We start from the raw sequence: 20730 nt of genomic DNA on the forward strand, positions 1-20730 counted from the left end.
CAATAGAGAGCTAATGCAGAGCCAAATTCCCACCTTATTTATCTCCTCTCACCCCAAGTGTCAATGGAGGCTGAGTGGGGAACCTGGAATCCTAGCCATACCTGGTAATATGGAGGCAGTGCCCCCAATTTCCCTGCTAGGATGCTATCAGAAAAAAAAAAAAAAAAAAAAAACCTAGCAAAAACAGAGAGTTCAAATAAGATCCACAGTCTTATAACAGAATACCTAAAATATAGAGGTTTCAATTAAAAACTATTAATCTTACTAAGAAGCAGGAATTTTTTTCGAAGTTAAAAAAAAAAGATTCTAACACTGCAATGACAAAGATGTTGGAATGATCTGATGAGAATCGTACAGCAGCCAACGTAAAAATGTTCCAACAAGTAATGAGAACACCCTTGAAACAAATTAAACAAAACAAAACAAAACAACAACAACAAATACAGAAAATCTTAGCAAAGAAATAAAAATTCTCAGTAAATAGAAGACATAAAGAAAAATCAAGTAGAAATCTTAGAAGTAAAAAAATACAAAAGCTGAAATGTAAAAATCAATGCATAGACTCAACAGCAGAATGGATTAAGGTGAAAATGAATCAGGGAACTCTAAAATAGAAAAATGGAAATAACTAAATCTGAACAATGGAGAGAAAATAGACTGAAAAAAATATACATTCAGTGCTTTAGGAAACTGTGAGACCAAGACAAAAACCAATGAAACTAAGTTATTAAATTAAAATTTCAGTCACAATTTATATTATTTGAAGGTCTTTGCAGTTCATTCCTAGGCAGTTGAAGAATGATTATCAAATGTAGGACACATACAAATCTTTGGTATACTAATATTATACCTAAATTGAACCCAAGTAGCCTAATGTAGACTTTGAAGGTTCACAGTTGGAATGAAAGGTTGTTGCCAAGTAGCAGGAAAATCAAGTTCATTTTGTCATTTATGGAGCTTCAAAATGAACAGCTGAGCACAGAATAGCTCTGTAGCTGGTGGAGTCATTCTTGAGTACACAGGAAAACATTCCTACCTTCTCTGTGAAAAATGTCACCTTCATATACTCACAAATTCTCTGATAAGACTCAATTTTAACAGTCTTAAAGAACCACATTTAGGGCTATTTTCAGCCTCTGTTAATTATGAACACTATGGAAATATTTTTTTGTACAAACAGAGTAAAATTTTAAATTTGGTAGATACACCAAACTCACAGGTGTTAGAGACATTAAATATAAAGAAATACAATCCAACTTCAAAAAGCCACAAGATTAATTACTTTGTTTTTGAGGGAGTATAAAGAAAAGGAAGAAATAGGACCTCAGAAATATTTTGATTTCCACTATTTTTTTGTTGTTGTTGTTGTTTAAAACTAAAAACAAAGAAACTCCAAATGAAAAGGAATCTAGAGCCACTTGTAAATTCTTGTTAAGATACTAATGTAACATGGACTATGCCAATTCTATTCATTAGCCTAGTGTTTTCCAACACCATATTTATTACCAATAATATAATTCTACTATCTGGTGTCCAGACAATGTTCACAGCTATTTCTCCCTTAAGAGAAATAGAAGAGCAGTTTAGGTGTGGTCTGTCTTTGAACTTCAATAACACACATAGTTTCTGCACAGAAATTTCTGCAAGACACAATAGAAGCACTCTCCTGCTGCTGTGCTGAGTCCACAAGTTTCCCTGAGATGTCTGAATCACAGAGGATTCTCAGTTCCAACTCTGCTCAACAGTTTCAAAAAAAAAAAAAAAGGAATAGCATGGATAGAGGGCTGTATAAAATATAAGATTGTCTCAAAAAGATTTATGGTGTGTTTTTTTTCAATAAAAAAAAAAAATCAGTCTTCTTGACTAAAGGTTGACAAATGTGTTTTCAACTTTAAAATGTCCGAAACTGGCTCTTTTCTTTCTTGATAGAAGCTGAGTCCAGTGATGAGTTCAACGTCTGTGATCCGGGCTCTGTGCAACATAAACAACTCTTCAATCCATGAGGGCTCAAGGTTCTCCTGCTACGAGGATGGAAAACAAAGAAGGAGAATCACCAACAACACTCACTTCGCTTTTCCAATAAGATCTCCCATCTCCCCAGCTTAATCAATTGGGATGTTGCAGTACTCCTCCGAAATGGCAGATGCCATATGAAATTAGACAGAATCCCCACTGTTGAGTAGCTTGTCTTCTAATATATATCTATCTATCAAATATATAGATATCTAATATGTATATCATATTTGTTCGACTAGTTGTATCAAATTTGGAAAAAATAAAGTAGGCCTGTAACACATGCTTATATATTGCATAGATATTGCAAGAAATGTCACTCGTGTGGGGTTGCAGAGGGTCAAATTTAATGCCCTGATGAATAGCTGGCTAAAGGAGACCAAGGATAAATGAGAGAGTGCAACACTCTCTCCTGCTGAGCTCACAGTGGGCCTCAAGATCCTTTTGACCACAGAACTCCAGATATCAACTCCAGATATCAACCACACCCACACTCACACCTACACCCTCAGGGTCTGGTATGAAAGTCAAAAATTCTTGTCTGGGTTTACTTTATGTAACTTCAGTGAAGGAAAAAACAAACAAACAAAAAAAGACCTAGGGGTTTGGGAGGGCTGTAGCACAGTGTGTGTTTAGTACACATAGTGTCCTGAGTTTGATCCCAAGCTCCACAAAAAAAGAAAACAACCTCGAAACACAAAAACACCCCAGGACATGTTGAAAGACCCCAGCCCAACAACGTCAGGCCTAGTTGCAAAACCACCGAGGCATGTCACAAACCTACACAGGCACCAGAGGTATTTTTCAGATAATTAGTTAGGTGTAACCGGTTGGGAAAGGACAAAGGACCAGGTCCCTAGGCATGCCTGAATGAGCAGGAACAGGAGGACCAGAGTGCAAATATGTAGCTTTTATGTGGTTCTTTTTTAGTAACATACAGTGAAAAACAACTTTGCCCTTTAGGTAATCTATATGCTGGGTTTAAAATTAACCAATAAGAAACCTATTGTTTCCCCCCCCGCGCGAAAACAGCCCCTTTACCCTATAAAAATCTCTGTATCCCCAAGCCCGGTGTGCCAGCTCACCAAAGCTCCGGCTGAGGTTCTGCTGGGCACCCGCAGGCGCCTGTGTCCCAATAAATCCCTCTTGCTTTTTGCAGCCAGTGTTTCGTGTGATTCTCCTTGGACAGGGAAACGGGGGTCTTTTCATTTGGAGGTTCCACCGAGATAAACATCAGCCCCTCCCTCATCCCGTCCGGATCCCTGCCCAAGGACTACCTGGTATCACTGGGAGGTAAGCTGGCCAGCTCATGTCGTGTCTGTTGTGTCGTCTGGTGTCACTTTTATGTCTGTAATGTTTGCAACTTTTGGCTGATACTTTGTTTCTATGCGCTGCATTTGTACGATTACGCGTAGTCGCTTTGTATTTTGGGCAGCTTGAGAAGGAGTTGACGAACTCAGACTTCTCCCCTGCCACCCTGGGAGACGTCCCAGGGATCACTTTGTAGGCAGCGGCGAAGCTTGTGCTTCACCTAAGCCATTTGGTCTTTGTAGGCAGCGGCGAAGCTTGTGCTTCGCCTAAGCCATTTGGTTTTGTAGGCAGCGGCGGGGCTTCTGCTCCGCCTAAGCCATTTGTTTTGAATTTTCGCAGCGCTCTTTCTCTTTGGTCTGATTTCAGTGTTATTGTGGTTATTGTGTTATTGTTTCTGTCTCTGTATTCAATCCCTTCATCTGAAACTAACATGGGGCAATCAATTAGGATCCCTTTGGGTCTCACCCTCGACCATTGGCAAGAGAATCTCCCAATCTGGTATTGTCAGACCCAATCTGAGGGGGATGCTCCCCCAATTCGCTTGTCTGAAGGGAAGGCCCCAGTCGGCTTGGGGCCAGCACCCACTTTCATTTTTTTGACAATCTGAAAAGGGAATCTATGTCTTTGTGTGTGTCTCTGTGTGTCTTTTTGTCTGTGTCTGTTAAGTGTGATGGCATTGTTTTAGTTTGACCGATGCAGAGTCCCAAATTCCAATCTGCCTTAGAGGTGTGGAGATAACTTTAGCTAGATTTTAACCTAAATTGTGAGCAAGATTAGGGAAGCAGTGTTTTCTTTTCTTCCTGTAGTTGGCCTGAGTGCACCCGCCGCAATTAAGAAATGCCTGCTGGGGATCAAAGAACTTTGATATCTCGCTTTAACTTTTCTCAAAACCCTGTCCTCATTATTAAATTAGCATTAATTGGCTTCGGGGATGGGAGCCAAACTTTCAGTCATAAATTCTGTCCCAGACTGAGATTCTACACCGAGGTAAGTGCATGCACCCCATGTCTGTTTGAAGTGCATCTTTCTCTCTCTTTCTTTCTGGAGGATAAGGTGGGCACCCGTCGGCTACTTAAATGCAATTAGTGCAGCCGCCACTCTTCAAGACTCGGGTGAGAGGTTTCTCGGCCTAAGCAGCTCTCAATCACCTGTTCAGTACAGAGCAGGCATGTTGGGTTCTGCCAAAGCCGTTTCCAACTTTTCTGTCTGGGCCTGGAGAGCAATTGGCGTGAGTACACAGTGTCCGGAATCCTGATCTGCCTTGGATGCGTGGAGGTGGAGGAAAGAGTTTGGAACAACTGAGGAATTCCGGTCTGGGCTACTCTCAGACGAATTCTTAAGGTTCCTTTCTCTTGAGCCCCCTTCCGACAGCCCCCAGGGGTATCTAGGGTGATCGGTAGATGAATGGCACTGAGGGAAAGCCCCAATCACATTTGCCTCCGTATGGGCCATGCAACACTCCCAACCCCGCATCCATTCCTCCTGGATGCTTCCCTTCCTTCGCAGGTCAGAAATGTTAGCAATTCAGGTTGTAGGACTAAGAAAGACATGAGATAATTAGTAAAATCTGCCCAGGTTCTCTAAGGTACATAGGTAACTTTCAATAGTCTGTTTTAGCCACTAATAAGAGTCATGATTAAATGGAAGTTCAAAACCTAGGAGAGATTTTTTTCCTTATCTGGTCTGTTTTAAGGTTATTATAGATTGTTTCTTGGGGATAATCTAAGTTAAATGTGTGTCTAACAAAAATTAATTTTTTTATTGTAACAATCTGGTATCTGAATGGGTTTCTAAAGTATTGCACTATCTTGCAGTTAAAAGTTAGGGTTAGGTAATTGTTTAGTTTGTGATTTCAGATAATTCATGCCAGAGAACTTAAATACTTAGAATAGAAAATTAAAAGAACTCTACTTCCAAGCTGGCAAGTGACTCCCAATCATTCAGTTATTCAGTGCATTGATTTGGGTAAAGATAGTAAATTATGATTTGGTATCTGTTTCTCTCTATGTAAAATTTTAAAAAGTGTTAAATTAAAACGTTGGTCTGGCTTATTGAAATGACATTAATTAGCAACAGTCTTGGAATTTTTCAAAGCTTAATTTTGATATATGTGGTGGTGTGTGGTTCTCTTTTAAAATTTTTCAGGCGATTTAATGTAACTTAATATTACTTTAGAAACTTCAGAACAAAGAAAGTGGCTTAATGATCCTGAAGAAATTTCTTCTGTGGTAGCCTCTATATTATCAAGAAAGATCCTATTTTCAGTTTTGTGGGAGCAAATTTTTCTAGTGTAGGAAGATAAATTGTGACTTATGGTTAAAATGCCTTAGGCATAAAGTTTCTGCTCAAGAATTCCGGTTTTCCCAGTTCCCTCCAGACCTCAGCCAGGGCTTAAGCTGATATGCAAACAGAAGCAGCTTAGAGCTCAGGCCCAAAGAAAAAAAAAGAGTAAAAATGTCCTTTTACCCGAACTCAAACTAGATTAAACCAAAAAGTAAATTGTATGGCATTTACTGATTACTGGCCGGTCAATTTTTCTAGGACTTTTTTGCCTTTTCTTAGATTCTATATTTTTTTGAGCTCATGATTTTGTTCCTACAGACAAGTTAATGTTTTTCTGATAAGTTCTATTTTTGATCAACTGGAGTTTTTGAAACATTGCAATGGAGATTTCATCTGCAAAAAGCTACAAGGCCTTCACTATTATGTGTGCACACTCTTGTTATGTGTTGTATGTCGGTATGTCTGTATGTGTGTATGTCCATATATCCTGCAGTGATATGACAAATTGACAGATGAGGAGCGCTCATGAAAAATTTAAAAATGGATCCAAATATCTTTGATTCACGTGATTCAAATGGTTCAATTTAAATTGGGTAAACAGATGAAAGTAAAGATGTCTTTAAAATTAAGCTTATAAGTTTTCCTAGGTGTTCAAAAAGGCCCTAATAAAATGTTGATGTCTATGAAATAATCTGCTTAGATTCAAAGGTTTACAGGTATTGTTTCAAAATGTGAACAAAAGGAGGATAACAGATGGGAAAAAAAAAAACTGAAAAACTGAAAGGTTCTAAGAATTGTGTTTCTAGATAGGAAAGTCTATGTGACTAAGTAATCAAAAAGGTTTAAGTGAAAAAAAAAAATAAAGGAGGTTTATGTAAATTTAAGTTACACAACTATGGTTAAACAACAACTGTTATTTTTCAATACTTTTCTTGTACTCTTTTGCTCTGCATAATGAAGTTCCTTCAAATCCGATTGCAGAAAGTCTCAAATTAAACTTCCAACCAGCTTCTGCTTAGGCACTACCAGCCTCTGATGACCGATGGACCCCCAACATCTTCAAGAGAACAGTTCACTCAGTGCTGAAGCTCACTACCAGGCATGAACTTCTGCCAGAAATTGATTTTTGCTCTAATTTTTATCTTTATTCTGTTTTTATTCGCTCTGATCTTCTTCAGGTGCTGGTGATGATATCTGAAAGAACTTGCCAATAGACAGGTTGCCTGCCATTTATCTAAGCCCTGCCATATCCCCCTTAGTCATTTCTTTAAAAGCTAAACATGGTTAACATAAAATCATCAACGTAATTATGGTAATTTTAATGTGTTCATGTCTTCCAGGTACACAAGTTTGTGAGGTAAAAGCTTTATTATTTGTGTTCTATAACTGGACTTGGTATCAGTAAAATATGTAAAGTTCTATGTTACTTTTTACACTGAGATACAGTTTAAATGTATTTTTAAGTTAATGAGAGCTTAATCTATGTAAAGGTTTTATTGCAAAACACAAAAGTACTTTGCTACTTCTCTACAAAAAGTTAAAAGCTTTCAGCCTTTCTTTAATTCATGTTTTAGATGTGATACTATGTTGTGTTAGCTAATGTTCATGTAAATTTGAGCAACAATTTATGTAGGCTTTATAAAATGATGTCTAAAAAGCAGAGATTAGCTTCAGAACTATAGTATTTAAGATTTATAAAGAGCCCCACCTTACTTGAGATAAGGCTCTATGTCCCATCTCATAAGTGACTATGAAAGAAGTAGGCCAGATTTCAGTGCATTTAAGGTTGTGTCCAAAAGTTGGTTTTTGTCACGATTGCCAGGACCTCAAACAGGGGATTATAATGTATAACTCTGCCAGAATTCAGGGTAGCTATTACATAAACTAAATATGTTTTTATCCTAGTTAGTTTTGTTTTGTAGTTTGCTTTTAGATGGTCTAAGAATTGCCTGTTAATGTTTTAAAGAGGTACTGCTTTAAGAACTCACAACCTGGGTTAACCTAAGATAAGGAGTTATCACCTACAGGATAGAGAGATAGGTACTAAAGCCCAGTACTTAGTATAAGGCTGTTGAAACTTATTTGCTGGATGTTTAAGATTAAGTTTTAAAATTAAAGTTAAATTAAAAAGGGCCAAGAAAACCAATATTTGGCTCTTGCCCTCTGAGTCAGTCTGAATCAGGGGATAGGGGACTTCTCCAAAGAGCTCTGCAACTCTAGGCCACATAACCTCCTGATCAGGGAGATTAATGAGACCAGTGGAGGACAGAAGCCAATCAGTGCATTTGCTGTGAAGAGGAGGGTCATCAGAAGAGGGAGACATCCCTGATGCTTCCGAGGGAAGCCACGTGGTCAAGCAAGGCCTGGACCCATCCTAGCGCAAATGACACTAGCAGAACTAAGAAGCTGCTGTGAAGTTCCCGAGGACTCCCAGTAGACTCAGATGACTGTTATAGAAACAGAAGTCAGTTTGACTTACTTCATCTTAAACACTTAGCAAAGACAGTGAAAGCCAAAGCACAGCTGTTCCTGGACATCTTAAATGATAATAATAGTTAAATATAACTTCCATAAATAGGTAAACTAGAGGTTGCAAAAAATTCTTAGGTAAAAATGCCTGATAACTGTCAAAGGGACTGCTAGAGTAATGTTAATCTAAGGCCTTTATTTCTAACCTACACAGCTAGGCTTGGTGTTTGCTAGTGTGAGTATCCAGCCCTAAGTAACAGAATTAGATTTCTCTATTAGACACAGGTCATACTAGTAAAAAGATTTTGCAAGATCAGATGACATTAAATTATTAAACTATATCTTAAGGGAAGGATAACTGTAACCCTAAAAGTTAAATGTTGTGTTTACATCCCTGACAATTCTGGCAATGTGACAAATATCCTTAAAGATTTAGATGCTCAGATGGAAGCCATGTTCTCAGCAACTTTAACATGGAAACGGTATCTTAGCTTTTGGTTCTTGGTACTTCCTGGCGGAAAACATTGTTAGTCTTTATCTTTGTCATCATACTCTTTGGCATATTCCTGTGCCATGGCATTTATTGCTGCATCAATATGGTTCCAGTACTAATAAATTCTTGTTTCTCTTATAGACCACCCATCACTCAAATGGCCCTCCAGCCTATCATGGACCACTCGATTGACCCGATTTTTTAAAAAAGGGGGGACTCTAAACTGCTTGCCCCAACATCGCCCCTTTTGTCAGCCTGAAGAAGTCAGAAAGATCTTCGCCCCCTTTCCTTACAGCAGTAAGGAGTTCCCAAATTAGAGGGGGGAACAAAGCCAGATTTAAAGTTAGGCAGTCAGTGTAGTTAGGTAAATTGGGTCTAATACCGAGTGAAATCTAAAATGGAGGCCATGCTGGGAATGACTCAGGAAAAACACAGGACAATGGATATAAGATTCTATCCATGATCAAGAAAAAGGGGGGAATGAAAGACCCCAGCCCAACAACGTCAGGCCTAGTTGCAAAACCACCGAGGCATGTCACAAACCTACACAGGCACCAGAGGTATTTTTCAGATAATTAGTTAGGTGTAACCGGTTGGGAAAGGACAAAGGACCAGGTCCCTAGGCATGCCTGAATGAGCAGGAACAGGAGGACCAGAGTGCAAATATGTAGCTTTTATGTGGTTCTTTTTTAGTAACATACAGTGAAAAACAACTTTGCCCTTTAGGTAATCTATATGCTGGGTTTAAAATTAACCAATAAGAAACCTATTGTTTCCCCCCCGCGCGAAAACAGCCCCTTTACCCTATAAAAATCTCTGTATCCCCAAGCCCGGTGTGCCAGCTCACCAAAGCTCCGGCTGAGGTTCTGCTGGGCACCCGCAGGCGCCTGTGTCCCAATAAATCCCTCTTGCTTTTTGCAGCCAGTGTTTCGTGTGATTCTCCTTGGACAGGGAAACGGGGGTCTTTTCAATGTGGGGAGTACTCTTCATCATTTGGAAACACTTACCAATTGTTAACATGTGTGCCATTTTAATTTTTAAATCTACGATTTAGAATTCTAAAACTCTAAAAATATAAAATAATATAAAACAATGGTTTCCAAACACTGGAATGACAACACAACAGGAAATGAGATTTTCATAATAAAGTTATATGTAGACATTTATTTGAAATGTCTAACCACAACGTTAAGACTAATTTATAATAGTGCTGAAAATTTTTATAAAACCAGTTTTTAAGTAAAAAAAAAAAAAAATCACACTTCATATAAACTTAGAATTTGGTGATGAGACCATGTGAAGTTTGAATCCAATCGGATTTTGAGTGTGTCTTTAGCAGAGAAGGTGAACTTCTTCAAAGACCTGTCATCTTAGAGGATCAAGACGCAATTTCAAAGTCCACCTATATTTAAACAGTTGTGTTTTTCTCCACAGTTGTCTGATGTAAGACATGCAAACAAACATACATACACGTTTAGATAGTCAATATGCAAAAGAGACTAATGAAGGCTACTTACCGCACAGCTCTCCATGTTGTCAGGCCTGTGAGGCAAAATGAAAGCTAAGGTATCTAAGTTTTCACACTGCAAGGGATCCTGGTATTTATTTTTACAACTGGTTAGCACAATGAAGAAGTGAGTTGGAATCAGAATTTCTTGATTACGGATGACTTTGATGTTTCTGTAAAATATGCCAGTATTCACTTTCAGAAGGAAATAATGATCTTCCTTTTAATGAGCACTTTGATAAAACATGTTCTAACAAAGCACATCTAAAACTAAAATTCAATTAAATTATTTATAAGAAGTTAGGTAATCACAGTGTCTGAATATATTCTATTGATTGAAACTAATAATTAGAAGACCCAAATAATTACTTTCTATTGAAATTCAAATTATTTTTTTCAGTTCTACCTAAAAACACTTGAACTGAGATGCTAAGGGAAACAAAAATATTTTTGAACACCTAGCAACAAGATTCTTAGGATTACTGGCAGTTCTCAATAGGTCTTGAAGTTATTTACAAATAGAAGACACAGAGGTAACAGGTGAGGAATTTTTTTTTTTTTTTAATTCTAGTTCCTTCAGAGAGGACATGGTGTCATGCATTTTCTTTTGTTTTAATTGGATTTTCTTTCTTACCTTGAAACTTAATTTTTTTAAAATTGCAACCTATTAAGATATTTGAAGCAAAATCTTTAACTTATTATGATTCTCCTATTTCCATTTCTTTTTCTTTTTGCAGTGCTGAGATTGATATTTCCTTTGGTTTTAAAATTGTGGGTTTTTTTCCAGCATCTTTAAAAGTTTAAGGTAGTGGGATGATTATTTTAGAATATGATATTACATGGAATCATAATATATAAAACAGATTAGAACATAGGGCTCTGGTGAAAACTATGAATGGGAAGCTATGAAGGTCTCTTCCTCTCTATTGCTATGAGCTTTGAGGCTGCTTATGTGGGACTTTCATGTATCAAGTTATATAGTAACAAAATTGCAATTTTGCAGACTGATATGATCCCAGATAAAAATGGGTAAATAGCAACCCCTAAGTCAGCCTGGGAGAGTAGGAAAATTCTTCCAAGAGGCCAAATCTCAGTGGAGTTTTCAGTCTTGTGATCTTGAAAGCAAAATTGCTCCCCCAAATCTTGTAATTATTCTTTAAAAAAAAGATAACTAGCTAGCTGGGGATCACTGGCAAAGCCATAGATTTGACCCCAGGAAACGGAAAAAAAAAAAAAAAAGACTAAAATGTTTTCCCATCTCATTTTATAAAAACAGCACCATAAGGAGCTGCTCTATCATTGCCCTCCAGTCAGAGTTGCCTAAAAGCTGTGACCTTAACCCAAAGCCACCAGACTTGAGGCACCATGGTTTTACACTCCTGGCCTCAGGGTATCTGCAGCCACACCATTCAGTTCTTCATCTTCTGCCTGGAAGTCTATGTATTAAGATAGTATCTTAACATTTCACTATGCAGAGATCTTAAATACTGAGTTCAGCATTGAAATTGAGCCCAGTAATTACTGATTTGAATCAAAAGGGGGGAAAACATAAGTTCTCTTATCTAAGAACTATTTTGGTGAACACTGAGCAAAACATCAAATTAATCAGAGATTTCACGAGCTTTCAGTGTAGCCAGAAGAGCCTTGTGAGTAGATGTGAATTATACTAGAGAGGAAGGGTTCTGTTACCTCCACAGGACAGTAGTCTCCACTGACAGCTATTTTTAAGGTAATAAAATATGTTCTTGTATCAAACCGTGTAATATGATGTATTAAGAACCATGTAGTGTTATGAACGACCAATAAAAAAAAATAAAAAAAAAATATGTTCTTACTGCTTCAGAATCTCTGTGGAATCATAATTTCCATCAAAATCAAAGTCGAACACAGGACCGCTGACGATGTTGATGCCATTCCTTTCTTCAGCATACCTTTGCAGGAGGGTGTCATGAAAGTAGCGCCATATGACTGAAACAAGGCAGATGATATAGTTTTAAAAAAATTGTATGCCACATGTGAAATCAGTTCACATCATGATTCAAAATTAATGATTCGCTATAATTAGAGATAAAGTCAAGTTTGACTTAAGTCTTAAATGTGAGTTCCAAAATCCATTGTTTGGCTTCGGTCAAAAGCTGAATTCAATTCTATTTCGGGCATCCCTGCATGTGTGCACTATAATGAACCATTTTGATTATATGTCACGGTTAAATATAAAAACATTACATACACCAAGTAAATTATTCAGATTTATTTAAATATTGAAATATTCACAAGTGTTATAGATCTAAATATGGAGTATAAATCTCCATATATGCTCTATATTTTGATATTTTATAGAGCAGTTAAAATACGAATGTATATTTACTCTGCAGGAGTCAAGCCACAATGGCTAATGATGATATGAAGTACATTTAAAAACAATAACAATTACCAAGAACTTTCAAATAGTTAAAGAGAGAATCAGACTGAAAGTTAATATAAGTATTAGTTGACTGTATTAGGTAGATAACTTTACGAAAAACTTTATATACTTTTTTATGTTAGGATTAAAGCACTTTTATTTTCTAGGTCAGAAAATCTGAAAGAAAACAAAAGAAAGCAAAACCTAAGTGTAGTACATATGATTAATGTTTATCTTATAATTTCTTGCTTTCTTTCTCTGTATATTGTAAACACTATTCTTCTGTGAGTAATGTAGGTGTCATGTTGGGATAAAAAAGAGTGAAATCAATTGAAATATCACCATAACATGTGTTGATAATACTAGATAAAAGGAAAAAAGACTCTGATTCTATTTTAAGGAAGATTTGATCATTTCTGAGGACACCAAAAGATTTTTTTAGTTTAGTATTCTTTATGAAACCCAACACGGCCTAATCTCATATCTTTTGGTAGGGTCCCCAGAAACCTCTGCTCTAGGCTAAGGTGGGGAAATCCCCCATCTTTTTTTACATACTTTTTATAAACATAAAACAGCATAGTCATTAAAATATATCATAATTCTAATTTTTTGAGTCCTATAATTCTCAAAATCAAATAAATCTTTAAGAATGTATTTGATATTTACTCATTTAATTTAGGCCATAAATCCTATTATATTCAGACTATACCTTTATGTACTGAATTTATAAAATATAAAGCTTTTTACCTTGAAAACTCTGGTACATTGGCACTATGTTAGTAGTTAGCAAAGCTTCAGAATATATTTGACTTGACTCTTTATTTAATTCTAGAAGGGAAAAAAAGGACAACTTTTTTCATCCTACACAAATAACATTCGAAATTATAGTTTCCCCTAGGGGTGACATTTAAAAACATAAGCCAAGTATCATCTTAAACCTGTAAAACTTTCCCAGGTACCAAGTGAAGGGGAAATGTAATGCATCTGGTCAAGTCCCTTAAAAAAAAAAAAAAAAGTTTTTATACTTTTTCCCTTTTCAAGATGAATTTATCCCAAAAGCAAAAACTTACTAGAAGAGCCTCAGAGTAAACATATGCCTATTTCTACTAAAGTGAATTGTGTTTACAATCTTCTTTCCTTAAACTTTTTCATAATCAAATAAAAAAAAAAAAAGACTGATTCATAACAACACCTACTACCCAGAAAAAAACCACCATGGGCGGTCTTGCGGGCTGTCTGCCTCAACCTGCTACACAAGGCTGCCTTGTGTGAGCTGCAGGCTTGGCTCCGGTCTCTAGAAGGCAACAGCCAAGTTCTGACTACAGACATTCTGGGGACTGGACTGGATGCTGAGGGTATTTGAGCACCTGGAGTCTTCTGATTTTTACCTTTTAAGGTTGTCTCTAAAAAAGAAACCAAATTTGGCACTTCAAAAGTCCATTCCCCAGGGAGCTCTGCAGCAGTGAACAAGCAGGCATTTGGAAGGCTCCACCTTAACCTAATTCTTTGACGAATCACACTTTATTTTCAAACAATACAGGTATATCTCCTTCCTAAGAACCCGAGGCCGCTTTCCAAGGTCCATTGCCCTATCATGTATGAAAGATTTCTTACCACCCATTTATTTATTTTGTTTATTTATTTGCTGGGGATCAAACCCAGGGCCTTGTGCATGCTGGACGAGTGCTCTGCCACTGAGCTGCATACACCCCCAGCCCTGTATGAAAAATTAATAAACAAGAAGACAAAAGAAAGCAAGAGAAGAAAGGAGGAAGATACTTACGTGGTGGGGCAAGGAACCCATAACTCAGTTTAGCGTTGTTTTTATAAAAGGAACATTTGTGGACAGGACTAAGAGAAACCCGGAAGTCCTTGAAGAGACAGTTGGAAAAGTCTTCTGTAGAGAAACTATCCTGGAGAACCAAAGGAAAAGAACCATAAGGTACAGGGCACAGGAAGAGAAGAAAATCCCAGGGTAAATACTAAGAGGTGAGCTGCAGTTGGCTACCTGTCAGTTCACGTCCTTCCCTACTTTCCATTTTCCTCCTGGTATAGTCATCTTTTTTCTAACTGAAACACAAAGATTCTTTACATTGTGAAGGACACTGTCTGTCAGAGATGTGCAAATATCTTCCTATTCTGCTCTGCTCATTTTGTTTATCGTGTTTTTGTCTGAACAGTTTTGGAGATTGGAGTTGGTCTTCCATTTCCAACTATGCAGCCAAAACTTGTTGGGAGAGCCAGCAAGGGAGAAACCTCAGGAGCAGCGATGTCTGAATTCACACAGATTCAATGACATCGCAAAACTAAAAAGTTCAAACAGAACCAACAACCTCCATAATTACAGTACTAAACAACAATAGATAGGATAGGGTGCCTACAAAACAGGATGCATGCTGTATATTATGAAGTCATATAAAAAAAGTGATTAAAGGCAGTCTTTGAAAATTAAAAAAAAATGAAGTTCAAGATACTTTATATAAACACATAAATATGTGTGTATACTATATATCATATGTACTCCAGTGCCCTATCTTTGTACTTACTTACCTCAGGAGTAGCGATACTTTTATTAACTCTAACAGCTCTTCTCAATGAAGCACTCTTAAATCCCTCTTCTATCCCTTAAGAGCATGCTACAGCTGACCAATCACTCTTGGTCTCTGAAAGTCTGGTGGGTCTAGCTTAACATTAATACCAGGTAGGACCTCCTCCCCTGTTCTCTCTCTTTCTAGGACTCCCCATCACCATTCTCTTTCCACCATGGCACCGGAGTTAGGGGCTGGATTAAGGGGAAATGGTGGTCTTTTCCTGGGATATTTGCCCTCACCCCTTTCTACACCCAGCTCCTTGTGTGTTGGTAGGACAGGGAGAGGTGGCTGGCATCTTCCCCTCCAGATGGCATACATAGCAAAGGGACTGAGCTTCCATGGCTTCCCCTACGATGTGGGCAGTTGAGGGAAGCACTTGTGCCCATATGCTGTGTATTTAGAAATGAATAATTATGACTAACTGTAAAACTGATTTTATGAAATTATAAATCAGAATCATAAGCTACCAAAACCAGGAGGAGATAGGCAAAGGAGAATCCTGTGCTGCACACACCTTATTTCACAGATGTCTGCTTCTAAATGCATGTCAAAGTCATGTAACTTGTTAGTGGCAGAATTAGAACTGAAATTTAATTTATGTGACTTCCTGTTCAGTATTACCCTCATTTGGGAAAACATAATAGAGATTAACAGTGAGAAACTATGCTTTTAATGTTTTGCTTAATAACCTGAAATAGGTACACATAGTGAAAGAGGGAACAAATACTTGCATTTCTGTTGACGGTGTAGGATGTCCAGAGGGGCATGAGGAGGTCATGGCTGTATCCACTCACAAACTGGTGCTGATAAAGAAGACAGACACTGTTTTTCTTCTGAAGAAGTCTGGGTCTTCCATATGGTAAAGTGCCAAGGTTGATATTCTCCTCTAGGGTCATAGAAGGAAAATGAGATCACCATTTAAATATAATCAGTGTACATTATATGATGATATGTGATGATACATCCATCTAACCCTTTCCTCTATTTAAGCATGTTGAAAAATTATTTTTAACTGTAAAACAACAATTAATTACAAAGAGCAGAAAACATAAACATTTGAAAAATGTGGTCCACTTCAATTTTTGCCTATAAAGATCAATGTGTTATCAGCATTATCACTAAAGGATAAAACATGAAATTGCTAGGCATTCCAGCTAATTAGGACTTATAGTACTCAACATATCTTCATTATTTTAATGTCATACTGCAGAAAGCATATAAGGAGACTTGGAACACAAAGGTTCAGAACTGAAATTGAGTCTAAACCCAATGGAACAATAACAATATAGATACTTTCTATTGCCTTTTTTCTGAGTGTCAAGGGCTCTGTAGAACTCTTTTACATCAACTAGTTAATTCTCACATCTCCCTATAAATTAACATTATACACTTATTTTACAGATGAGGAAACAACAACTTATAGGAAATAAATACTTTTTTGATACAGTCAGTTCCTAAATTTATATTCAAACTCAGATCTGCCTAATGCTCAAAGTGCCATCCTTCAGCACAATACTTTACCACCTGGGGGATAAAAAGGTGTTTCTAATTCTGTTATGGTTTAGATATGAGTTGTCCCCAAAAGCTCATATATGAGACAATGCAAGAAAGTTTAGAGGTGAAATGATTGGGTTTGAGATCCCTAACCTAATCAGCACATGAATCCCTTAATAGGGATTAACTGGGTGGTAACTGTATGTAGGCAGTGTGTGGTTGGAGGAGGTGAGTCATTGGGATGTGCCTTTAGGGTATATATTTTGTTCATAGCAGAGAGCTCTCTCTCTCTGCTCTGTTCCCAGCTGTTTTCCTCTGCCTTACATTTCCACCATGCTGTTCTGCCTCACCTCAGGCTCCTGAGGAATGGATCTGGCCATCTATGAACTGAGTTCTCTGAAACAGTGAACTCCAATGTTTACAGTAGCAATTTTATATAGACAAGCTCAAGTCAGGATTAATGCAGAATTTACCTCTTTATTCCAGCAGGGCAAAAAGAAAAAAAAATGTGAGCCCAGTAACTTAAAGATCTGCCTCTGAACATCCAAATCACAACTGAAAAATGTTATCACCTGCTTATATGTTCTTAATTTTCATTCAAAAGTTGTGAAAAAACAACCCATCAATCAATTTATAATCTCTTAGAATTAAGATCCATGTAAAACAGAAACTTAATAGGTATTTTAAATGGAAACCTGGGGCTCTACTCTAAACCTAGGAAAATCCTCAAAACGCTTCCATAATTTCCCTAAAGAGAAACTCAGCTTCCACTAAATATGTTATACACCATTTCCACTATAAAATACCCTTTCTTTCATTGTAACTAATAGCGTAGACTGTCAGGCAGAGAAATCTCTGTTTTCATCAAATGGTTTTCCATCATTACCTTTATTGTATTGGATAGTCTTAAATAATGCCCCCAAACCAATTTTCTGTGGTTCACACTATTGATAAAAATCCTGCTTTCACACTCCAGGCCTGCAATTAACGTGTCTTACCTTCCGCCATGGTCATATTAAACTGTATCTCGAAATCCACAATTGGCAGAATCTAAAAAAGTTTATAAAACTCTTTTTAAGGATTGAGAGACATATTTTAATTTCATAAACATACAACTTCTGTAGCTTAAATAACACAACACAAAGATAAAATGAATATAGTCCTCTGCATGAAAAGTTTTCTCTAATGGGGGAACAAAGGAAGAGGAATAACAGAGGCAGCAAGACAAAAGTGTCAGCACAACACTAGTGATTGAAAATAATAATATAAAATCTGCTTTAGAATTATGGTCTCTTCCTCAACTGTCTTTCTTCAAACCTAAATCAAATCGGACAAAATGGACAGCACAAAAGAAACTTCTCCTCCAACTGCCACCTTTATGAATGTTATCAATGTGGCTGATAATGACCATGTATTTTTACCTTCTTAAAACAATGACAAAGATAGTTGATTGACAGTAATTATTAAGGCAGTTACAGCTTCCATGAAGATAGGAGTAAAAGCGAAGCAGTATCATCTACCCATTTTGTACCCAAAATGTTACTTTCCCCCTACATTTGTAATAGGTTGGGCTGTTTTTAGAGAAGGGACATTAGAATGGGTTTACTTTGTGCTTAAAACATCATAGCAAGGACAACAGCCCAGATTCCAGGATTCAGGATGCTCAAGGGCTCCCCTAGAACTCTCCCTACTTGTCCTCAACTCATCACAGCACTATGGGATGGATAAAAACAGAGCTGAAAATGCAAATGAGGAGGAGGAAAATTAAATCATAAATGGGTCTTTATGTGTCCCTAGATTTAAAAATAAATAAATGTTTACCTCTCACTCATAAGTTTAATTACATTGCCGACTATTTCTAGAACACATGCCGTGCAGAGGGTGCCAGGAGCCCTTCCCTAGTGGGCTGGGCTTCTCAGCAATACCTACCGAGGAGTCGCAGGAGCAGCCAAGGTTATCTCTGGGGGTTCTGGTGAAGGGACACTGTACCAGGGGGTGCACTTCTTTAGGATGCTTTGGAGTATAAACAGGATTCTTCAGAAGATGGTTAAGACTTCCATGAGTTCCATTATTAGGAGCTGGGGTCAAATTCAGTAAATCTGCAAGATGCCAAGAATGGCAAAGAATTACTTAGAAGTTTCAAAACCAAAGAGTGGACTTATACTATGATTTATAAAAAAATCATATATGTATGTTAGATATGTATAAATGAATCCTTTACTCTGTAAATAAAACTATAAAATTCTCTTGAGTTTTGAACTATTTATGACTAGTGCTATTTTTAATAGAAATACTGTTACCTATGCTCTATTTTGCTGTAAAATTCTCTGAATTTTAAGGTGTGTAATAACTATAGTCATCCTCTGTTGAATGCATATTATATGCCAATAGCTGTGCTAATGTATTTTTCTACTTAATCTTCAAACTAAACAAATAAAATTACTATCCACATTTGGTAGATAAATAATCAAAGTGTTTTGCCCAAGTCCCAAAAGCTATTAATTTAGTAGATCAAGGATTCAAAACCCAGCTATTCCCGAGTCTAAGACTCATGATTTTAATAATAAAAATAGTGAACACGTATAAAGCACTTACTACATGCCAGGACCTGCCTTAAGTGTTTAGGATATATTATCTCATTAAATTTTACAGGCACCCAACTGAAAGAATTATCCTCAAGACAGTTTAAGGTTTTGTAAATGTAATAATATTTAACTTGAAATAATATTTAAAATCCAACATTCCACCATAAAAGCACTAATTCAGAAGCCACAGACTGAACAAAGGATATACTTAATGAATTGTTCTTTATGGCTACAGCCTCCACATTGCCATCCACTCAACTATTACTGTTACCACAGTTTCCACCTGTCTTGCCCACTTTTCACTTCCCAACGCTCTCCTCCGTGGCTTCCACCACTACACTGACACAAAATCATGTACTGAAACCCAGGACCTAGCAACATGAAACCCAAAGTGCAGCCTGGTGGAAAAAATAAGATAAGTAATAAGATGTATGCTCTGCACATTTGATCAGCATTTCTGGGTCAGAATGGATGTGTCTGCCTGGCCTCATCCTCTTCCCCTCACAGGGGCTCGCCATGTGACCTACTTTTGATAATCCTACTCCAGCTCTGTTTCCAGAAGGAAAGAAGCTGCCTGTTCACACTTACCACACATTAAGTTATAGACTTCGATATTTTCAAAAGTGTCAACCTCAATGCCATGCTTGAATCCAGGTCCATAGCCAACAAAGAGTGCCTGGATTAGCCAGAAAAGTCAGCTTATCAGTACAGTTCAGTTATGTATATAGTTGGTCAGAAATTCATATTATTCACATGTTACATGTATAAACTGGTTATGTTAAGACATGGGGAAAATACCATGCCCACTGGACTTGGTGGGATATTATTTTAGTCCTTGTTGCACATATAATCTAAGAATACCAAGACTATTTCTCTTAGTTTGACCATAATCCTTGACTTGATAATCAAAATAGAATGGATGATGAAATCTATTTTGCTGAATATTTCTATAACATATGTCAGGAGCACCTGGCACCCTATGACATTTATATCCTATGAAATGGGATATAAACTTCACCCTGTCTACCTCACACAGTGCTGCAGGCATTAAATTAGGTAAATACAATAAGTGTATTGTGAAATATAGAAGTACTAGGTAAACATAAGATACTATCATCTTTCAGAACCTAAGTGTGATACTTTTTCATCTAGTAAATCACTGGCTTTCTTTTAATGTGGGGCCATATATTTCATGAAACACAAATACATGTGAAATAATTATTAGAAATTTAGTAGCAGATATAAGTCCTATGTCCATGAGACAAGAATATAAAATATTAACAAAATTTTTGAATATCTGAAGAAAAATAACTCTATGAAAATGTTGCATTAATTCTCATTCAAGATATATAATCCCAGTGTGTTTTTAAGGTTCAAACTTTCTGTTGTCAGTTTTTCTTCAGATTGAATGTTATTTTTTAAGTATAAAAGATTTACTTACTTGCATATTTGAAAATACATTGTCAGATCCATGAAATCCATTTCCACAATATTTCCTTTCTGAGGGATTCCTAATTTTGACAGATATGAATTAATAGTGTAAAGCCTATTCATGGAACATAACTGAAAGTCATGACATT

General features: G+C 37.0%; 1 protein-coding gene across 1 annotated transcript in view; it reads right to left on the bottom strand.

The window, feature by feature from the left end:
- Window positions 1-542: 542 nt before the first annotated feature.
- The window catches only part of Enpp1 (ectonucleotide pyrophosphatase/phosphodiesterase 1), a 70513-nt gene continuing 50325 nt past the window's right edge, over window positions 543-20730 (bottom strand). The window contains exons 16-25 of the mRNA XM_026380876.2: window positions 20592-20661; window positions 19739-19826; window positions 18495-18664; window positions 17564-17615; window positions 15803-15957; window positions 14264-14393; window positions 13228-13308; window positions 11912-12044; window positions 10087-10249; window positions 543-2021 (exon numbers count right to left, since the gene is read on the bottom strand). Of these exons, the coding sequence (XP_026236661.2) occupies window positions 1851-2021; window positions 10087-10249; window positions 11912-12044; window positions 13228-13308; window positions 14264-14393; window positions 15803-15957; window positions 17564-17615; window positions 18495-18664; window positions 19739-19826; window positions 20592-20661 (1213 nt within the window). The 3' untranslated portion in view covers window positions 543-1850. The remainder of the gene's footprint in view (window positions 2022-10086; window positions 10250-11911; window positions 12045-13227; window positions 13309-14263; window positions 14394-15802; window positions 15958-17563; window positions 17616-18494; window positions 18665-19738; window positions 19827-20591; window positions 20662-20730) is intronic.

This window comes from Urocitellus parryii, chromosome 8 (genome assembly GCF_045843805.1).
Source record: "Urocitellus parryii isolate mUroPar1 chromosome 8, mUroPar1.hap1, whole genome shotgun sequence".
NCBI lineage: Eukaryota > Metazoa > Chordata > Mammalia > Rodentia > Sciuridae > Urocitellus > Urocitellus parryii.